Source organism: Nymphaea colorata, chromosome 1 (genome assembly GCF_008831285.2).
Source record: "Nymphaea colorata isolate Beijing-Zhang1983 chromosome 1, ASM883128v2, whole genome shotgun sequence".
NCBI classification, from domain to species: Eukaryota; Viridiplantae; Streptophyta; class Magnoliopsida; order Nymphaeales; family Nymphaeaceae; genus Nymphaea; species Nymphaea colorata.
The window spans coordinates 36,926,122-36,944,352 of NC_045138.2; the positions used below are offsets into that span (position 1 = coordinate 36,926,122).

Genomic DNA, 18,231 nt, shown 5'->3' on the forward strand with positions numbered 1-18,231 from the left:
GGTGGTTGGTTGCAGGCTACAGATCTGCTACTGCCAAATTGGGCCTGAAATTTGGACATTCACAACGGGCTACTTATTTAGTGGACCGGCATTCTTCATTTAAGATTTCTAACTTGTGCAGTTAATGCCTGCTCCTAAATTTCAATGGAAATTTCTTCAAGGATTTGTATTTGTGATCTCTTGTATGCATACTGTCTTTCTCTTGTGGACCTGCAATCATTTTCCCTTGTGTTTTCCATGTTTATAGTCCTGTCTGTATTCTTCTGCTAGTTTTTCAGTTGTTTCTGAATATGAAGCCCGTGTCCATTAGTGATTCCATAACGTCTTTCGTGTGTTCTTTCTTTATTCTGTGAACTGATGGAAATGTTTCCATTCCCTCGTTGACTAGCGAGCCAGCATCAACGCAACCTTGTTCTATCTTTATTTTTCGATTTAGTCGTGTAGGATTGATTTATGGACCATGGCTTTCACTGAATTTGCAATTTTGCAGTATGTTTCTTGTTATTATCATCTCTAATTCTTACAATGAATGGTTCTTGTTATTATCATCTCTAATTCTTACAGTGAAGTGTTGAATCACTGCATGGCTTTTATCTCGTCTTAAATAAGCAAATCTGCCTGATTTTTGGCTTAAACAATCTTGTTATTGGTCAGCCCAAATGCCCTAGGAGCAATGCTTGGGTTATCATTTTTGAAGAAATTCATTGTGCAAAACCAGAAAAACTTAATAAGCCAAATTTGTGATTACCCAAGTCGTTTCTGATGGTACCAGGGTCGATCACCGTCTGAACTGATACAAAGAGAGCGAGAGAGAGAGAGGTGACGTCGCTTGCTCGTTTAAAAAAAAAAAAAAAAAAAGAATTCCAAGATCAATTTGCCCAACCATCCTCGCTTGTGCAAGGGTACAACACTTTTTATTTTTTTTGGCGTTTCCTACTTTTTTTTTTCACTGAAAATTCCGGGGCACCACCTAGTCGGGCACGTGGAAGTACTTGAACGGTTGTTCGGGCCTTTACATCCAAAAGCAGTCCACAAGTCGCCGTCTGAAAGCTTGAAAAGTAAATTCATTTTGTTAAGGTGGGCAGCAGTTTCCTTAGGAAATTTGAAGTTGTTTGGTAGGTCCCCTCGTGGAAGAAGCCGCATCTGTCCTTTTCTTCTCTTTAACAAATGCCTCTGTCCACGTCTTGTGAAGGAAAGTAGTGATCATGTTGCACTCAATGCAAGCTCCTTACTCAGCAGTTGCATGTTTCTTTAGGCCATTAAAGCTAAGGTGAATAATTCCTCTAAATCCCCAAACAGTCTCAGCGAGAGAGAGAGAGAGAGAGCAGACATTCTTGGAAGAAGCAGAAGTTCTGGATTTTCTGGGAGTACAGGAACTCCATTGCCGGTAAGACAGTATCTTCTGGGTCAGGTGGGTTGATCCTCTAAGCTTCATGGGTGTTGATGTATCGATGACATGAAAGGTTGTGCTTGTTTCCAAGTACAAGATTTTTCTACAATGGCATCTGATTCCGCCCCCATCTTTTTGTTCTGTAGCACAGAAAGACGTCTGTCAGAAGCAAAGGCCGGAGGATGAAATCACTCATTGAGCTAGCACATATTCCACTCCTTTTTCCTCATCCACACAAATCTAGACTCTGAATCACCGAACCCAACAGTTGGTGATGATGATCTGACTTCGTGGGAATCAGCACTGTGCATGTCGTCATTCTCAGACTCTGAGATTCATGAACGTCTCCGTAGAAACCGACACTCCTAACATACATATACAGAGTGTGCATTCAATGATGCATCAAATTTTGACATAAGCAGCCATTACGCTTTTCCCGGCGATCTACCGCGCATCTCTAAATATTCCGTTCCGTTCCCGCGCGATCTGCGTATTGCTCGACTGCTTTATATAGTTGGTTTTGGATTGAACTATACGGTCAACAGAGAAGCTAGTTGATCTTGGTAGTGTTTGACGCTTACATGGTCACTTGCAGAGTGATGGCACACCCCAGAAGATAAATAAGTAAATTCTTCGGTAAGTGAGAGGATTATGACCCATCGTTGCCATGAAAATACATAAGCATGTCTCAGTGCCTGCTTGGGAGATAAGCTACATCTACGGATATGGCTGTATATATTTAAAATATCAACATAAAGTTTTTGAAGGCATAGGTCGATGCATATTGCCGTCCAATGCAAGACAGAACCATAACGTCGGTCCCCCCTTGCTTTTAACCTACAAAAAAAGTTACACGCTGCCCAAGTAGGGGATTTTAACATTTTCTAAACATAAAAGGGTATTTGCATTTTAAAATCAATTTTTTTCAGGTGCACTTGCTTTGAGTTTATTCTTCCTAGCATCATATATATATATATATCTACCGTTCATATCTGTGTGCGTGGGTGCACGCACCCGCGCATATACAGGAGCTTAATTTTGTCCGACCTCAAGTCACGTGAAGAGGCCCACGGCGTTTCCGGACGAGGTCGTTCAGGTTCCTTGTCCTGTATCGGAACCCTCCGAATGGGATCGTTTGATTCAGAGACGTCCGGACCACAACGTCGTTGTTTTATGTGTCAGTTTCGTTTCTGGTGGGTGGACCATTTACCGAGTCAATACCTAATTTTTTCGCTAGCTTTATTAAGGCTGTTGTTCCTACAATATATTAATTAATAAAAAAAAAATCGACGGAATTCCCTCAAAACAGAAGGGCATCAATAATTCTGAAAACAACGAAAAAAGTAACATCTTTTATTTTAGTTCCTAAAAAACACGCCAAGGGAAAGTGGATTCCAACAACTTCGAAAATAAAAATTGAGACAAACAGTCTCAGTCCTTGCTTTTTCTTAGTTAAGGTTGTTGTTTGAATACCTCTGCTTTAGTATTATGATATTAGATAGCAGTGGCGAAGCGACATATTGCGCTCTCAAAACTTACTCATTTCTATATTAAGATCTTCAAATATTTGCTTTTTTAAATGTACGATCTCACACTCTTTCTACTGTCCCATTTTAAATTCATGGCTTTTAATAAATAGTAGATCTTCAGCTTGTTTAAATTAAAGATATCTCCAAATACACTTTTTTTTTATTCAGTTTGGAATCAAACTCAACTTAAAAGTTTGTCAATGAGTACCCTTTATGCCATTTTTTCAATTTAAAGTCAGTCCCTCGCTCTAATGATCATACATTTTTTTTTTTTCATATTGTAACAAACTAAAATGAAGATTTTGAAATGTAGAAACGGATTCTCTGCCATTTGAGAGACATCTTAATATCTTAGATCACAAATGCACTTCTCAAATCTAGTATGGACCAATGAAAAATATTTCAAACAAATTTCTCGCTTTTTTACTGTAAATTTCATTTTGATTTTTAGATGTTGGAATTTTTTTAATATGTCATTTTCTGAAAAGAAAAAAAAAAGTGCGTGATAGAAAGAAAAACCGTGTGTTTTTTTGAATAACATAGATGTAGTTGCGTTCTACGGACAAGCAAGGAAGCGGGTCCCTTCAAAATCCAGCAAAAGAAGAAAAGTCAAGTCCTCAAGGTTGGGTCCCACAACATTGAAAGGTTTCCGTACCCTTTCTCCAGAAGCGTCTTTCCTCCCTGCCCCTTCCTACCCGTCGGGAGAAAGAGCAGGAACAGAGAAGGAACGACGGCGACACAGGAGTCGGAAGAGGAGACAAATAGGAGGGGTCGTTGCAGAGAGAAGAACGATTGAAGAGTTGGGGCTTTTTCCAGACTTCTGGAGAACGCCCACGCGCTCTCATGGAGATAGAGGCTCTGCGGTTCCCTCTACGGGATCGGGACTTTGTGGCCGAGATCCTGCCGGATCTCGAGTTCCACGAGTCCCTTGTGGAGGGGCTGCAGTTCGATGAAGATGGCCTGGATTTCAATCTGGACGAATTTCTTGTGACTCCTGAAGACGGTTCGGGGATTTCGGACAACGGTTTCTCTTCAGCGGGGTTAGATCTGGATTCAGGCGATCCCGAACCGTCGCCGGATCCGAAATTGGTTTCTTCCGGTTTGGAATGGCGTCATTCGTCGCGGTCGGAGGTCTCTGCGCCGGCGAGTCTTCCTCTGGCGCCGGATCGCGGTGGATCTACGGGGGTCGTGGACTTTAAGTCGGAGAATGCCTCGCCATTGATCGAGTCCGGGTGCTCGAGCGAAGGAAGCTTCACGGTTGCGGTGGATCATGGAGATGGAGGGAATTCTCGCGAGTTGTCTGGTTTTGAAGGCGACGGAGGAGCGAATGACTGCGCTGAGTCGGCTCTTCGAATGGAGGATGGATCAGAGAAGACTGGCGCAAAGAGGAAGCAAGAAAAAGGAGACGATTTGGTTACTAATTTGCAAGCTAAATTTCTGAGGTCGGATTGCTCGGCGGACAGCGATTCTTCCGCGGTCTTCCGGCAGGTGACTGAAGAAGTGGAGGATAAGAAGAAGGCTAGGCTTATGAGGAACAGGGAAAGCGCGCAGCTTTCACGGCAACGGAAGAAGCATTACGTGGAGGAGTTGGAAGAGAAGGTAAGGTGTATGAGTTCTAAAATTGCAGAACTGAATAGCAGAATTGCTTGCATTACTGCTGAAAATGTGAGTTTGCGGCAACAGTTGGGACCTGTGTACCCACAACCGACTGCCCACCCAGCACCGCAAATGACCCCGTTTAGTTTCCCCTGGCTTCCTTGCCCGCCTTATGCTTTGAATGCTCAGAATGGAATCGTTTTCCCTCCGGGATCCCAAGTCCCGCTGGTACCAATTCCTAGGCTGAGAACGCAACAACCTGTCTCAGCACCGAAGCCAAGAAAGTCGTCCTCGAAGGTGAATTCGAGAGAAATAGCTAGGAATTCCGGGAAGGTCAGCAAGAAAGTTGCAAGCGTAACCTTCCTATGTTTTTTCATTTTCTTGATGTACTCCGGTGGCCAGTTTTCAGTTTTTAGTTCCATCTATGGAGGAAACAAGGAAAGTTTTTCTGGTAGATTAGATTATGTTGACTCTGAGATAGAAAGTAGGTTGAAAGGAAAGGTGCAGACAGGTCTTCACCATGTGAATGGCACGGAAGACGTTAGCGTGAATTACTTGAAGAAATTGTATATAGACAGATGTATGAGGAGGGGAAGAGAGAGTAGCCTAGATCCGTCAGAATTTTGTAAGGAGTGTAGTTCACTGCCTTTCTCCGGCTCTGACGAGCATGGTCTTCATGGAAATAGCAGCCAGTCTCTGGTTGCTTCCTTGTACGTCCCAAGGAACGACAAGCTTGTTCGGATAGATGGGCGTTTGATTATCCAGTCTGTGCTTGCCAGTGAGAGATCCGTGCAGTCCTTAAAATCTAGGCCGAAGAAAACTGTTAGCAAGAATGCGATAGCGGAATCTGAGGAGGGTTTGACAAGCGACAGTGGCAGGTCACCTACATTGCCCGTTGCAGTATCAGGAAAAAATATGGAGGTGCTCCCTAACTTTTACAGGAAGCAGGCTGAACATCAGAGGGCTCTGGCCTCTAGCTCAGCCGATGAATATGTTGAGGACCAAAACACTGCTTCATCATTTGAAGGACCGCTCCGGCAATGGTTCCGTGAAGGAATGGCAGGTATGCTTAATCGCCCTTTTCCCAGTTTGATATCCTCGCACGCATATTGAGCGCCTGCACATGCACACATCATGCATGAACACATCCCACATTCGACAAACTAGTGTTCTCCTGCGCCGTTGGACATTGATGAACCAGAACTTGTAGAATGCTGCTGCCGTTGACACCGAATAGTTAGAATCAGATAAGAACCTCTTATTTGGTAAGGGGGACTGCTTGTAACTAGGACAACTTCAATAGGAAATGAAACGAACTCCCAAACTTTAAGTTGATTATGCTGTTGTGTTCAAACGAAAGGTTTTGAAAATAACCGATTGCAAAAAGGTGGTGTAGTTTGGCTGCAGGTAAGGGAATGCATATACTAAGTTCCTATGACGTTTCTGACCACGGTTTCAGTCATGCCACCTAGAGAGGGTGAAGACATCATCTATCAAGTCAGGCCCTTCTTCCATTTAGGCACGCATAGAGCTAACAGGCTCCAGTGTTCAGTCTCCTGCAGGCGAAGAGTCAAAAATTCAGATTTAAATCAAGGGTCATGCTTGGCCCATCATCTTTTTGTGGCCAGTTGCGCCGCTGCTGTTTCCACCGTCCAACAGATTTTAAACTACTGCCTATGCATGTAGCAATTATTTGGTTGTTTCATTTTTGTGCAACAGCTGGGGTCTTTTTAACTCTGTTGGAGACTGAAATCTTGTAGATAACAGCTTGAAAGCCAAAATCATTAGCATGGGTAAGGCTTAAGATAAATAGGAAAGCCTGAAAATGCTTATCCCTTGAGTAATCTATAGATAGCCAAAGCAGAAATGGACTTATTAGCTTATTTTGCTTGAGACGATTTGGCTGCAAGATCTGTTGGTCTGCAGTTTCATCGAGTCAGTTAGCTGATACCGTTTTTCTACATCTACAATTCTAACGACCATTATCGTTTCCATCAGGACCAATTTTAAGCTCAGGCACGTGCACAGAAGTTTTCCAGTTTGAAGTGTCTTCATCAACGGCTAACAAACCAAGGACAGTCGTTCCCTCCACATCCACAGGGGCAGCTAATTCATCCACCCACCACGGCGATGCCAATTGTTCCAGTTCTGGCATGATCAAGAACAGAAGGTTCCTCTACCCAACGGCTATACCGCTTCCAGGGAAAACACTTCTTAACAGTACTTCAAATCACTCAAAAAACACTAACCAAGAAGACACCTTTGCAGGGAACCATTCGGTTTCCTCATCCATGGTTGTGTCTGTACTACTGGACCCAAGAGAGGCCGGGGAAAACGGTAACATGATGTCTTCCCCCAAGTCTCTTTCCCGGATCCTCGTTGTTGTGCTGGTGGACAGTGTGAAGTATGTCACTTATTCATGCATGCTTCCTTTTAAGAACTCTTCACATAGGCTGCATTGACGAATCAGCAATAGTACACTAACTGGTAGACCTTTATCCCCAACACTTATCAGGGGTAGCTGGTAGGCCTCTTGTTTGTTTAGTTTAGTGAATCTATGCAAGCAGAGGCTTGTTTTTTGTACCAGATATTGAGCATATAATGTTGGAAGTAGAATATCCAGATAATTTTGGAACTTTACAATGTTATTCTGATGGCAAATTTGTTCTTGACCCTCTCTTGTTTACAAGTTACACGTTGAAGGAATCTACAATCTCTTTGAGAATTTTCTGGGATGTTGGCCATTGCTTGTCATTAGCGCTCGCAACGAACAGAACTACAGTGTTCCCCCTTGCAGTAGCCTTTGCAAGATTGTGAGTGCCGGTGGATGCGTAGGGCGTCTCGAGCACGAACGAGTAATACTGCAGGTAAGAAATGGAAAACAAGTTTAGGCCTTTCCTGGAATTTTATGGTACTGATTCATGGCCTAGTGCAGCCCATGTCTGAGTATTTATTTTAACAAGGAACCAAGTCACCATATTCATGCTGGGCTAAGCCTGCATACATAAACTGAACATGGCTTGCCAGCTTAGATGAGTGGTATGGAAGATGAGAGGGGTCATGGTGGTGCTTACAGTTTGTCCATTGCGTTGCTCGACCGAGCTCTCGACGAGCTCATCAGGATCAAAAGTGTCGCCTGTGACAAAGGGGCCAAGAGAAGCAATGAGCTTCTCCGGGCTGCCGATGTCTTCAAGGGTGGCATTAGGCTTGTTAGTGAGGCGTATCAGTGGTGAGGCCACCACCTGAATCTTGCCCTGCTTCTCATCTTCAAACTTGACCTCCACCCATGGCTCTGCACACTTGGGCTGGCAGTAGTTTCCGGATAAGATGTTTGCCACTCGCAGTTGCTTCCAAGTTGGTGGCAGGATGAACTCGTAGGGCTGAACATTCCCTGCAATCGACCAAATTCTAAACAATCTTAGCTGCAATACGATCGACAAACTCATCACCAAAATTTTGAAACTCCAAGGCAGCTTTTATGTGACCAAGAATTTTCAAAATATTGGGACACCATCTTAGCATGTTTTCAAAGTTTTATACAAGAAAAGGTTCCCCTTTTCAAGTATAGCAACTAGCAAGTCTTGATTTCAGCTCATCTACTGCTGGTAAAAATACGGAACGTGAAATTTATCAACTGTGTCATCCGTCGCAGCACTAAGAATAACAGAGTTCAACAAAATTACTTTCTCTCGAGTGACTTGTCTTAGTTCAGAAAGTACCCAAATCAATTCGAGCTTCACATACGTAAAGTTCATGCATTACGTTTTCAATTCTTCCTGATCCACCGTTACCATGGTAAGTTCGAACACATTAGGCACTCATCACAGTGGAACTAATCGGAATCTATGTCTACCGTCTTCGGATCTTGCTCTAGTTCGCTAATTGCAGAAAAATAACCCGGACCACAGAGAGAAAGAGAGAGTACCGGCACGGAGAGCAGGTGTGTCTTTGGTGGTCGCTTTGAAGAGAACGAAGGAAGGGTTGGTGGAGGAGGGCGGCAAGTAGGACCCGACCTCCACTTCCCTCGCCTCCGCCTCTTCCGGAAGCTTCCACAACGCCCAGAGGAGCCCCGCCACCTTCACGATCTCCCTCCTGCAGATCTTCGCCTCTGCCGCCGGCCCATTCTCCCGGCGGAGCAGCCCGCGGGATTGGGGCGTCAGTGGAGCTACGCGCTGCGAGGAGAAATGTGGCATGGATGAAATTTTCGTAGACTTCGAGGGCGAGATCGCGGGGACAACTGGTGCCGCAGAAGCCGTCGCCATGACCGTGAGGAAATCTTTTCCCGTCTATTTTGCACGCAGCAGCTGGTTTCGAGCCTTTTCTAATCTTATCCGCCTATCGCCATTGGAAACGGAATGGCCACTTGGAGTTCTGGTATTTACAGCGGTACCATTGCTTCTGATAACCTAACCGTTTTCTTCCAGTTTTAAACCCAGCATACGAGACATGAAATGCTGGCCATGCCAATTTCAAAACCAAGTTCAAGACATATTTTCTCGCTCAAGATCGTTGATCAAGAACGACAATATGTCCCCAAATATTTCACGAATTCTCTAGAAAGAGTGAAACCCGGTCCCAATTATTAGAAGACTAATATCATCAACTCTTTTACCTAAAACAAGTTCCATTTTCTGATGCTCTGTTCCTTGAATGTTAATTAGTTTTGCAATAAAGGCAGTGAACCTGTCTCTGAGCAACCGATAACAATCATATAGTACAATCTTGTTATGATATCAAAACATACGGATAACAGACATATCGATACTTGGTACTGAGTAAAACATATAACATGGTATATTCGGGTCCCAGAAAAACATTCATATAATAGAAGTTGCTGATTCATGTATACTCTTATCTAATTTTGCATGCGAATCCTTTGAAGGACTTGAACAGATAGGGAAGATGCATGTACCAGGTCAGGGCTGTTTATGTGACATCGATTTCCTTCCAAAATGAACCATATTACGGATCATCTGTTCAAGTCAGTGTGACCTCCAACATGAGTCGGAACAGCATCCTCGTGAAATGCGGCACCCAAGTGTAGGCCATTAGGCATGCACTTCAAGGTAGTTAAGAATTCAATATCTCAGTTTTTTGTGAGACATAAAATAGAAGAATGTGGTGCTGGAGTTGGGCGAGCCGGTAGACGGATGGCCGTGGTTCGAATTCCACGATCATCAACTCTGAACATAGCTTGGACTTTCGAAGGAGAAGTAGATTTAAGTGGAAAGGCTTTGTGGTTTGCCACAAGTCATAAGTCCATTCGGACAGAAGGAGCTGCCTTTGTGAGAGCTCCGAACATTTAGACTGCCGGACACATCTTGTGCAATCAATACGTTTGCTTTCAAGGTTTATACATGTTTTAACTTGTGTAGAGAGTTAACACACATAAAACTCAAACAACGGCTGTACATCTTCGAGGAGCATAACATTGTACATCTTCGAGGAGCATAACATAGTTGGTTGGCTGGTAGGGCGATGAAAATTTAATCATCAATTTGATTCATGTGGGTGTTGTTTCTGTAAATTGCAAATGATAAAAGTGTGCACTTTAGTTTGACAAGTGTTTCCCATACAGATCCCGAAACAGTTTTAAGCCCTTGAGGTAAGAAGGAAAAGGGCTTCCACCTCTTGGGTACCTCCATACCTCCAAACATGGATAACATGATATGCTATGATACAGAAAGATATGGATAACATGGCTTTCAATGAACTAAAAACTCTTGTCATGAAAACCTGCCTGTAGCATCAGGACTGGATTCCAAAGCATTTGTTCGTAGCTAAACACGGGCTGTGGATGGTTTTAACAAGATCAAAATTGGCCGTCAAATATCCACGCAATTAAGATCTCCTTCAGTTGATTTGAAAATGAGAGGAAGAATTTCCCTTTCAAAATGCGGACAACACTTCTATCCTCAACAGAGGGGTAACTAACTTCATCTCTTGGTGATCTGAATCAGGTGCATTCGGGTCACCACCAAGAGAGATAACTTATCTTGGTGATCTCCACAAACTCACTTGCTTTAGTTGGTTTCTGAATTAATCAACTGCTTCTCATGTTCCCTACAAATTAGCTTAGATTTGAGTTTTCCTTCTCCTTTCATGTGAGCATGAATCCTGAGTTTTCAGGTTTACCTTCAGGAAACCCAAGTCGTCGTTTTGAAAGTTTTAGAGCTTCCAAATTTTCTCAAGCTTCGATAAGAACATGAAGGCCACGTTTTGGAACGATTAGCTTTATAAAATCACATACCATTCGAATATTTGTAGCATCTGCTGTGATCAGTTAGCGTAAATAAACTTCATATACTTTGAGATACCATTCGAATAATTGTAGCATCTGCTGTGACCAGTTAGCGTAAATAAACTTCATATACTTTGTGATACCATTCGAATAATTGTAGCATCTGCTGTGACCAGTTAGCGTAAATAAACTTCACACACTTTGAGATCAGTGAAAAAGAAAAAATGAAAACAAAAAGATAAGCATCGTCTTTGACCGCCGCCATTATTGTCACGCCTGCCTCTTCCTTTCTTCTTTAAAATAAGAAGCTCAAGCCCTGCCTCTACTGTCATCGATCCATTTGCCAAAAAAGAGGAGACAGAGTTCCTTTAATTTCCTGTTGGTTCCCTTTCGTTATTAAAATTGTCGTAGTATAAAGTGAAAGGCTGGAAACCAAGCAGCATGGGCAACGGTGCATGCAAATTTGACTGGACTGTCAACAGATCGCATTTAAATCGGATGTTCCTTTTAATATATCCGACCCATCAGATTTGTTCGTATATTCGAAGAATTTGAGCACAAAAAAGAAAAGAATAATATCAAATCTAAAGCCTGATTTTGAAATCCATAGTTCGAATCTGAATTTTTTACTGAATAATCTGGATCTGATGCTTACTGATCTCGAACTGCTTTACGACACATTAACAACAGATTTTGAAAGTGTGTGGACACTGGGGATAGAATATTTATTTAAAGCTGAATTATCTGTTTAAAATGAATATGGGTCCGAACAAGTTAATGTCATTTCAATCGGATCTAATTTCCTGATCGGTTTTAAATTTGTTTTCATATCCAACTTTTCAAAGTAATTCGGATGGGTGTTCAATACCTATCTATTGTCAGCTTCGTTCAACAGTTGGAGAATTATTTTAGATGTCATGTAGTGGAGATGAACGAATGAACAATTTTATCTAAACAATTTTTTGTCACGCTTGAAGAGGTGCGACTGAAATGATGGAAGAAAAGGTCTGAGACTTTTTATCTAAGATATCCATAACGGCCAGAATTTGGTTCTATCCCACATGCTGGGGCATCCTCATCTTTCCCGTTAAATTTATGAACTTATATGGATCTAAAAGATTTTGGAGTACTGGATGCAAACTCGGGTCACGCAGAATAATTAGATCATATACGAGAAAAGAAAATAGACTCCGACTCGGAGTGGATTGGGGCATTTTGCCCTTAACAAAAATACGAACATCGTCTCATTTGATCAAAATAATTCGAAATCTTTGTGAAAAAAATAAAGCTTTGTCAAGAATGGGATTCGAACCCATGCCCTTTCGGACCAGTACCTGAAACTGGCGCCTTAGACCAACTCGGCCATCTTGACGCGGATGCCAAACGCCTGCAAGCAGATATTGTAATGTATCTAGAGTGGCCAAAGTTACACTCGTCCTGGAACTCAGTGAATACACGGGCACGAGATCGCGAAGGACAAGAATAATAATAATAAACATAATAATGAAGTGGAGTGAATGAGATAAAAAGAAGAGTGACTAAATGCATGATTATCAGTTTGATTTAAAATTTATTTATTTGTTCATTTAGATCGGTTAAAGAAATTTAAACCCAACTACCAATCCAATTTGAATTTTGATGTGTAGTTAAACAACAGAATCGGAACTCAAATTCGAGTCTAATATCTGCCTATGATTCGGAAGGATCTGATCCAACTACACATAAAGGCCTGATTGATTCCAATTTGGATTTTAAGAAATAAAGGTTGAATACCGATCCAGAGACCCAAATCCAGACAATTTAGATAGATTCCTCGATAAGTTGGAAATTATATCTTATTCTTTCATGCAAAAGGAACCAAATAAATATATATTATATGTAAGGAGGGACACATGTTACACGATATTCCAACCATGCAAGATTCCTCGCTTCCCAGCCTTCGTCTTCTTTGCTTTTTCTCTGCTTCTTTTGACTTCAACACTACTACACCAGCAGGGTGGAGGCCAAAATAATTTATAAGAAACTCATTGTATTATACAAAGACTTTGGTCCCAAACTGAATTAATTATTTACCAAATGCGGCTAATAACAGTCGGATTCAAGTCGCTGGTACCGTATGTTTGATGCTTTTATCAAAGGGGAATCAATTATCATCAGAAACCCATGCAAGTCTCTCTCTCTCTCTCTCTCTCTCTCTAATATATATATATATATATATATATATATATATATATATATATATATATAGAGAGAGAGAGAGAGAGAGAGATTTGTTGAATACCAAGAGGCATAGCATAACTTATACCATTTTGAATCCTGTGGCTTCTGTCTTCTGGATTGCATTTTGAAAAGCGAAAGCCACTTTCTTAGCTAACTTATACCATTTGCAATAAACAATTATACATCATGTTTGAAATGTAAAAATTTTGAATGAGAAAGAGAGAGAGAGAGAGAGAGATTTCTGCACAGGAAACGAGTAGGGATATGGTGGGTAGGCAGGACTGGCGCAAATCTGCAGGGCTTCTTGATACAGAAGAAAAAGACAAGAGGCTCTCCCGTGAAGTTTATCGAAGAAGTGGTTGACAGAGAGGAAGGATCAATAGTTTAATGCGATTATAATTTGGTACAGGAAGAACATCTCAACGCAGCGTTGTTGGTGCCATGATTTGCTCCTGTGATTGGATTTGTAAAAAAGGACAAGAAAGAACTCGTCGAGAGAGGGTAACCACTCAGCCGCTTGGCCAAGGAAAAGCTCCGTAATGGCGGACATACTAGCTAGGGGGATAGTGCCTACCTATACCACTATATGATTTGCCTCAAATATTCCCAATGTGCTTATATAGAATTATCATTTTTGCTTACTTTACTTTACAAGTAAAAAAGTTTACATATGTTCATGTCTCCCTTCAGCTTTAATTTTCATCACCTGCAACTGCACCTCAAGAAATTGATTGACAGAGGTGAAACCTGATTCATGGGAGAACAAAAGATTTTCCTTTTTTTTTTCAAGAAATTTTTTTAAATGTATTTTCTATTTTTTAGAAAAATAAGTTATTTCTTGGCCGATTTTCAAGAGATTCCCTGCCCTGAATAGGCTGATCAGCCGCAGCAGAAATCTGGTAAAACTCAGATGGATTGAAAATGACAAGATGAAAAGATAACATTTCATACGGATTTCCAAGCAAATGTATTTAGCATGTGGCATTTGGTTGCAGCCTTTTGGACAAATTTAACAATGCGAAGATATCGTGGGAAATTATATTTAAAGAAATATCGATTTCCAATGTCATCTGACAGGCCATGGCAAGTTATAGCATCAAGTGAAGAAAAGTTTTCCCCATTTTGGCGGATATATGGATTTGGACCCATGGTTTTCTGTTTTAAGAGGCACACGTGAAATCTATCTTTTCCATTTCTTATCGGAAAGAAGCGAGGCGAAAGAAAGGGAGAAGAATCCATGACGATGGCAAACGTGATTGAATGTTATTGCTCAAATTTGAAATGGATATGATATTTTTTTTTCATATTTTGATTTTTTAAAAACAGCTCAGTAGTAAGTCTGATTGAAATTAGATTGATCACCCTTCGAATAGAAGATGGGGCCTCCCACCATATGAAACCGAGCAAGCAAAATCCTCAGTGGACCTAGAATAGAATTTAGGTGATGAACATGCTTGAATTCCTAGAATTTTAGCAATTAAACGGCTGATAAAATTTTCAGTATGAATTGATAATGTATTTTACAGTTTTTTTTTTTTTAAAGAAAAAAAAGAAGATGGACATTTTCATTTCAATAGGGAGTAGTGGGGCCCCAGCACAACACCTGCTCCCTAGGACTACGGGAACTTTGATTCACATGGAAAGAAGTGAAAATCGTTCACCTTTGTTTGTTTGTTTGGGAGTAACTTTTTAGAGAGTCACATGCTGGACAAACCCTTCTTTTCTCCTCTTTACCCTTCCAATTCCCTCCCTCCTCATAAATCCCCGGCTACGTCAGTGAAATATTCACGACTTCGAAAGGTATTGTCGACCATTAATTGGTTAGTGACTGTAACTTTAAAATGCCGTTATTTTGAAACAGATATACCAGTTTTTTTTCTTTTTTTAATCCCTCCTCCGCTTTGTCCCAAGAAGATGAAAACCCTCTCTCTGCCCGCAACTCACCGCTCGACGCGGGCTTCTTTTACCGGCGACGCTTCCTCGGCGAACCGCACAAGTCTGGCCGCCGGTTAACCTCCATTTCCTATCTCCATGCCGTCTATGGCGTGTCACAGATCGGATAGATCCGGTGGCCGCCGCCTCACCTGGCTCGTCAAATCCTGCTGGCCAGACACACTTCCGGAGGCCCACCGCAAATTCGCCCACGTCCCGCCGGAGGACCACCAGCCGTCTTCCATCTCCGCCCTTCCTGACGACCTACTCACTGAGTGCCTCGCTCGACTCCCTTCATTCTCCCTCCGCTCCGCCTCTCTCGTCTGCCGCAAGTGGGCGGAAACACTATCCTCCCAGGCCTTCTATGATGCCCGGCGCCGACTCGGACGTCTCAACCACCTGCTCACGGCGTTCTCCGGCGCCCCCTCGGTCGTCCTTTCGGCTACTCTTCCCCTCTCCGCTCCGTCGGATTGGGCGCCCGCCCGCCCGCTTCCACTCTCCGGCCTAACCCTCTCCCACCTAGCCGTTGTCGGCCGGGACATCTACCTCCTCGGCCGTACTCCGTCCGCTGCATCGGTCACTCTCCGGTACGACCCATGGTCCGGTTCCGTTTCGCCGCGAGCACCGATGCGCCGCCCGCGTAAGCGCTTCGCGGCTTCCGTCATTGCCGGGAAGCTCTATGTTGCTGGCGGAGCCGTCCGCACGCTCAGCGGCGGCCGGGAGGCGGTGAACTCCGTGGAGGAATACGATCCAATAACCGATACATGGCGAGACGTGTCGGTGTGCGCGACGCCCCGGTACGGGTGCCAGGGCGCGTCGGTGGGAGGCCTGTTTTTCGTGCTCGGCGGTGTGAGGATCGTGGGGACAGCGGGGCCCAGAAGGAGGGAGGGCTACGTCTACGAATCGAACATGGACACGTACGACGCCGAAGCGATGACGTGGCGGCGGAGGAGGGCGGTGGTGCCCATCGGCGGCTGCGTGGTGGCGTCCTGTGGAGCAGGAGAGTTCGTCTACGTACTGGCGAGTCACGCGGTGGGCGTTTCGTTCTGGCGGTACGACTGGAAGCGGGACGAGTGGCAGAGAGAGCCGAATCCGGCAGTGGGGGAGGGCGGCGCGCCACCGGTCCGGGTCGACAACGCCCTCAGGTTCACTCTTGCCTCGGCCGGTAACCGGGTTCTCCTCGTCCAGACCGGCGGGAGCGTGTGCGACCTTTGGCGCCGGAGCGGGCGCAGCGGCCGCGGCTCGCCGGAGGGCCTGGTTCTCGTTTACCACTGCGAGACGGGCGAGTGGAGCCGGGCGCCGGACCTGCCTGTCGCAGTCAATGGCGCTGTTTGTGGGTGCGTCTACTGTTGAGACAAGGACGGTTTTGATCTTCGGTACTTAAATTGCATTTCCTCATTTCTAATTAATGATTTTGTACTGGTGGCGAACTCTTACGTTTTTTCATTGGATTTGGGTGGAATGGCTGCCTTGAAGGAAGGGTTGGATTACTGGTTTCGGGAGGTAACGATTTCGCATTCCTGTTGGCCATGACTGTTCCAGATTGAGAGTTGGTATTTACATGAATGGTGCAGATTGGAAGTTCGTATGTCCTTTTGCGGGTGCTGGATCCGCAGCCTGGTTAGATGTGTGACTTGGGTTTCTTTCATCTTTGGATTGATGGGGAACTGCTGGAAATGTGATTACACATGGTTTGATTAGGGTTGATCCAAACGGTAAACTTGATGCAGGAGTGCATAATGGGAGTATTAGTATAGAAATTTTAGAAAGGGCAAAAGAGGAAGAAGAAAGAATGAAGAGGATTTGATGGTTGGAACAGTAACAAAGTGAGAAGTTATCGAAGAATGTGAAGTAACTCTGGTTATAGCATGACATAGAAAGAAATGAAGGTATTGACCTCGTCGCGCCGACTTGGTTAAAGCTTGATGAGGATGGGTATGATTCTTTTCTCGGCTAAGTCATTGATATTCAGTGTTCTATCATCAAGATACATATCTTATATGCCATTTACTATTTAATGAAGTAAATATGTTCCTTTATATGTAAATGCAAGTTGGTTGCAGGTGGGAAGCAGATTAAGGTTAGACTTGCATTTTCATATTGCAGGAGATCCTCCATTTTGGCTCTCACAACTGTACATTATGCCAAGATCTTGATCTTCATTGCTTTGTTGCAGTATTCTATGACCTTTTAATCCATTTAGTCTGAAGATAATAAATTATTATCATTATGGTTATTGTTGTACTGTAATGGATCTCATCTGATCTGCCGTCCAACAAAATGTAGCTGTGCGATGCTTGATCAGATTGCATTCCCAATTGGGTTGCCAGTATCTACAGTTGATTCACTTAGTTCCAAAAGGAAGAGTGTCAAAACGAATAACCAGACATGGTGTGAGCATCTAAATCATAAACATGATACCCCATATAGCTCAAATGAATGCCGCAGCCCTATGATTAGCACGCCGTCGTACATCCTCTGCGAAAATCAAGGAGTAGACGCGCTCAAAAGCAAAGCGCTTGAGCCACTTCTAAGCTTGTCCAACAACCATTTTGTTGGGCAGTAACGAAATATGTACCCTGATGATCAATCATTCTCCTGCGAAAATGTTTGCATGTTATGAGATGAAAAATTATGTCATCATTGGCACTTTTCTGTTTGATCTTACCGTTGAACAGAATGTTGATAATGTTCAAACGGTGTTATTAAAATCAGCTTATTCCAATCTGGATGAGCAAGAAGTATGCAACCCATCGCATGCAAAAGAGCTCGAATGCCCCACTTTCGTATTGTCTCCAAGGTCCACAACTGCGTCGGAGATTGGGGTTGGAGGTAGGCCAGGTTTGTAAAACTAGATTTTTAGAAACCCAGCCACCTGAACGGGCCTAAAACTATTGAGATAATAGAAGTCACCTTGCTTTCTACACATAGCACTGTTGACGTGTTCGGGATGCGTTAGGGCAGCTCAAAACTCTGGCTGGATCCTGCTTGATCTTGATAATTAAAATGATTTTCTTTAATTTTTCCTTCTATGTTGCAAACCTTCTACTCTATATTAACTCTGTCAAAGACGAAATCTACCATTTGCGAATCGTATCCAGCCTTCCTTTTTCAGTGTCTTCCTCGTGTGCTATCAGAACCCATCCACTGTTTCTTATATGCAGCAACGGTGTACGTTAACCATCAAATTGGTCTCAAAGTCATGCTTATAGGGTTGGCTTGCATAAGTTGCCTGATATATATAGTTTCCTAATATATATGCGTTCATATATACGTTCTTGCGTGTGTGTGTACAGTGCTCATGGTACTCTTTAAAAGCAGCA

The 18,231-nt window shown here is 43.2% G+C and overlaps 3 protein-coding genes and 1 non-coding gene across 4 annotated transcripts; 2 read left to right on the top strand and 2 right to left on the bottom strand.

Moving 5' to 3' along the window:
* The first annotated feature begins 3,591 nt into the window (after positions 1 to 3,591).
* LOC116261160 (bZIP transcription factor 17-like) lies at positions 3,592 to 7,150 on the top strand. Its single transcript, XM_031639794.2, has 2 exons — positions 3,592 to 5,578; positions 6,514 to 7,150. Exons 1-2 carry the CDS (start codon positions 3,763 to 3,765, stop codon positions 6,975 to 6,977), a joined length of 2,280 nt encoding a protein of 759 aa, XP_031495654.1. The 5' UTR covers positions 3,592 to 3,762; the 3' UTR covers positions 6,978 to 7,150.
* Positions 7,106 to 8,828, bottom strand: LOC116261171 (psbP domain-containing protein 6, chloroplastic). The gene is made up of 3 exons (XM_031639805.2): positions 8,441 to 8,828; positions 7,590 to 7,906; positions 7,106 to 7,376 (listed from the first exon to the last, which is right to left on the bottom strand). The coding sequence occupies exons 1-3, from the start codon at positions 8,775 to 8,777 to the stop codon at positions 7,206 to 7,208; spliced, it is 825 nt and encodes a 274-aa protein (XP_031495665.1). The 5' UTR covers positions 8,778 to 8,828; the 3' UTR covers positions 7,106 to 7,205.
* A 3,219-nt stretch (positions 8,829 to 12,047) lies between these two features.
* On the bottom strand, positions 12,048 to 12,128 carry TRNAL-CAG (transfer RNA leucine (anticodon CAG)). Its single transcript has one exon. It is a non-coding gene; the product is annotated as a tRNA-Leu (tRNA).
* A 2,743-nt stretch (positions 12,129 to 14,871) lies between these two features.
* On the top strand, positions 14,872 to 17,142 carry LOC116249357 (F-box/kelch-repeat protein At5g26960). The gene is made up of 2 exons (XM_031622609.2): positions 14,872 to 16,284; positions 16,385 to 17,142. The coding sequence occupies exon 1, from the start codon at positions 15,008 to 15,010 to the stop codon at positions 16,259 to 16,261; it is 1,254 nt and encodes a 417-aa protein (XP_031478469.1). The 5' UTR covers positions 14,872 to 15,007; the 3' UTR covers positions 16,262 to 16,284; positions 16,385 to 17,142.
* Positions 17,143 to 18,231: the final 1,089 nt, after the last annotated feature.

Bases quoted from the DNA above. Each gene is read 5' to 3' on its own strand.
- LOC116261171 (XM_031639805.2), bottom strand. From the start codon at position 8,777: ATGGCGACGGCTTCTGCGGCACCAGTTGTCCCCGCGATCTCGCCCTCG. The intron at 7,907-8,440 runs GTACTCTCTCTT...GGTCGATTGCAG, and splicing joins CACACCTGCTCTCCGTGCCG to GGAATGTTCAGCCCTACGAG. The intron at 7,377-7,589 runs GTAAGCACCACC...TCTTACCTGCAG, and splicing joins AGCAACGCAATGGACAAACT to TATTACTCGTTCGTGCTCGA.
- LOC116249357 (XM_031622609.2), top strand. From the start codon at position 15,008: ATGCCGTCTATGGCGTGTCACAGATCGGATAGATCCGGTGGCCGCCGC.
- LOC116261160 (XM_031639794.2), top strand. From the start codon at position 3,763: ATGGAGATAGAGGCTCTGCGGTTCCCTCTACGGGATCGGGACTTTGTG. The intron at 5,579-6,513 runs GTATGCTTAATC...CGTTTCCATCAG, and splicing joins GTTCCGTGAAGGAATGGCAG to GACCAATTTTAAGCTCAGGC.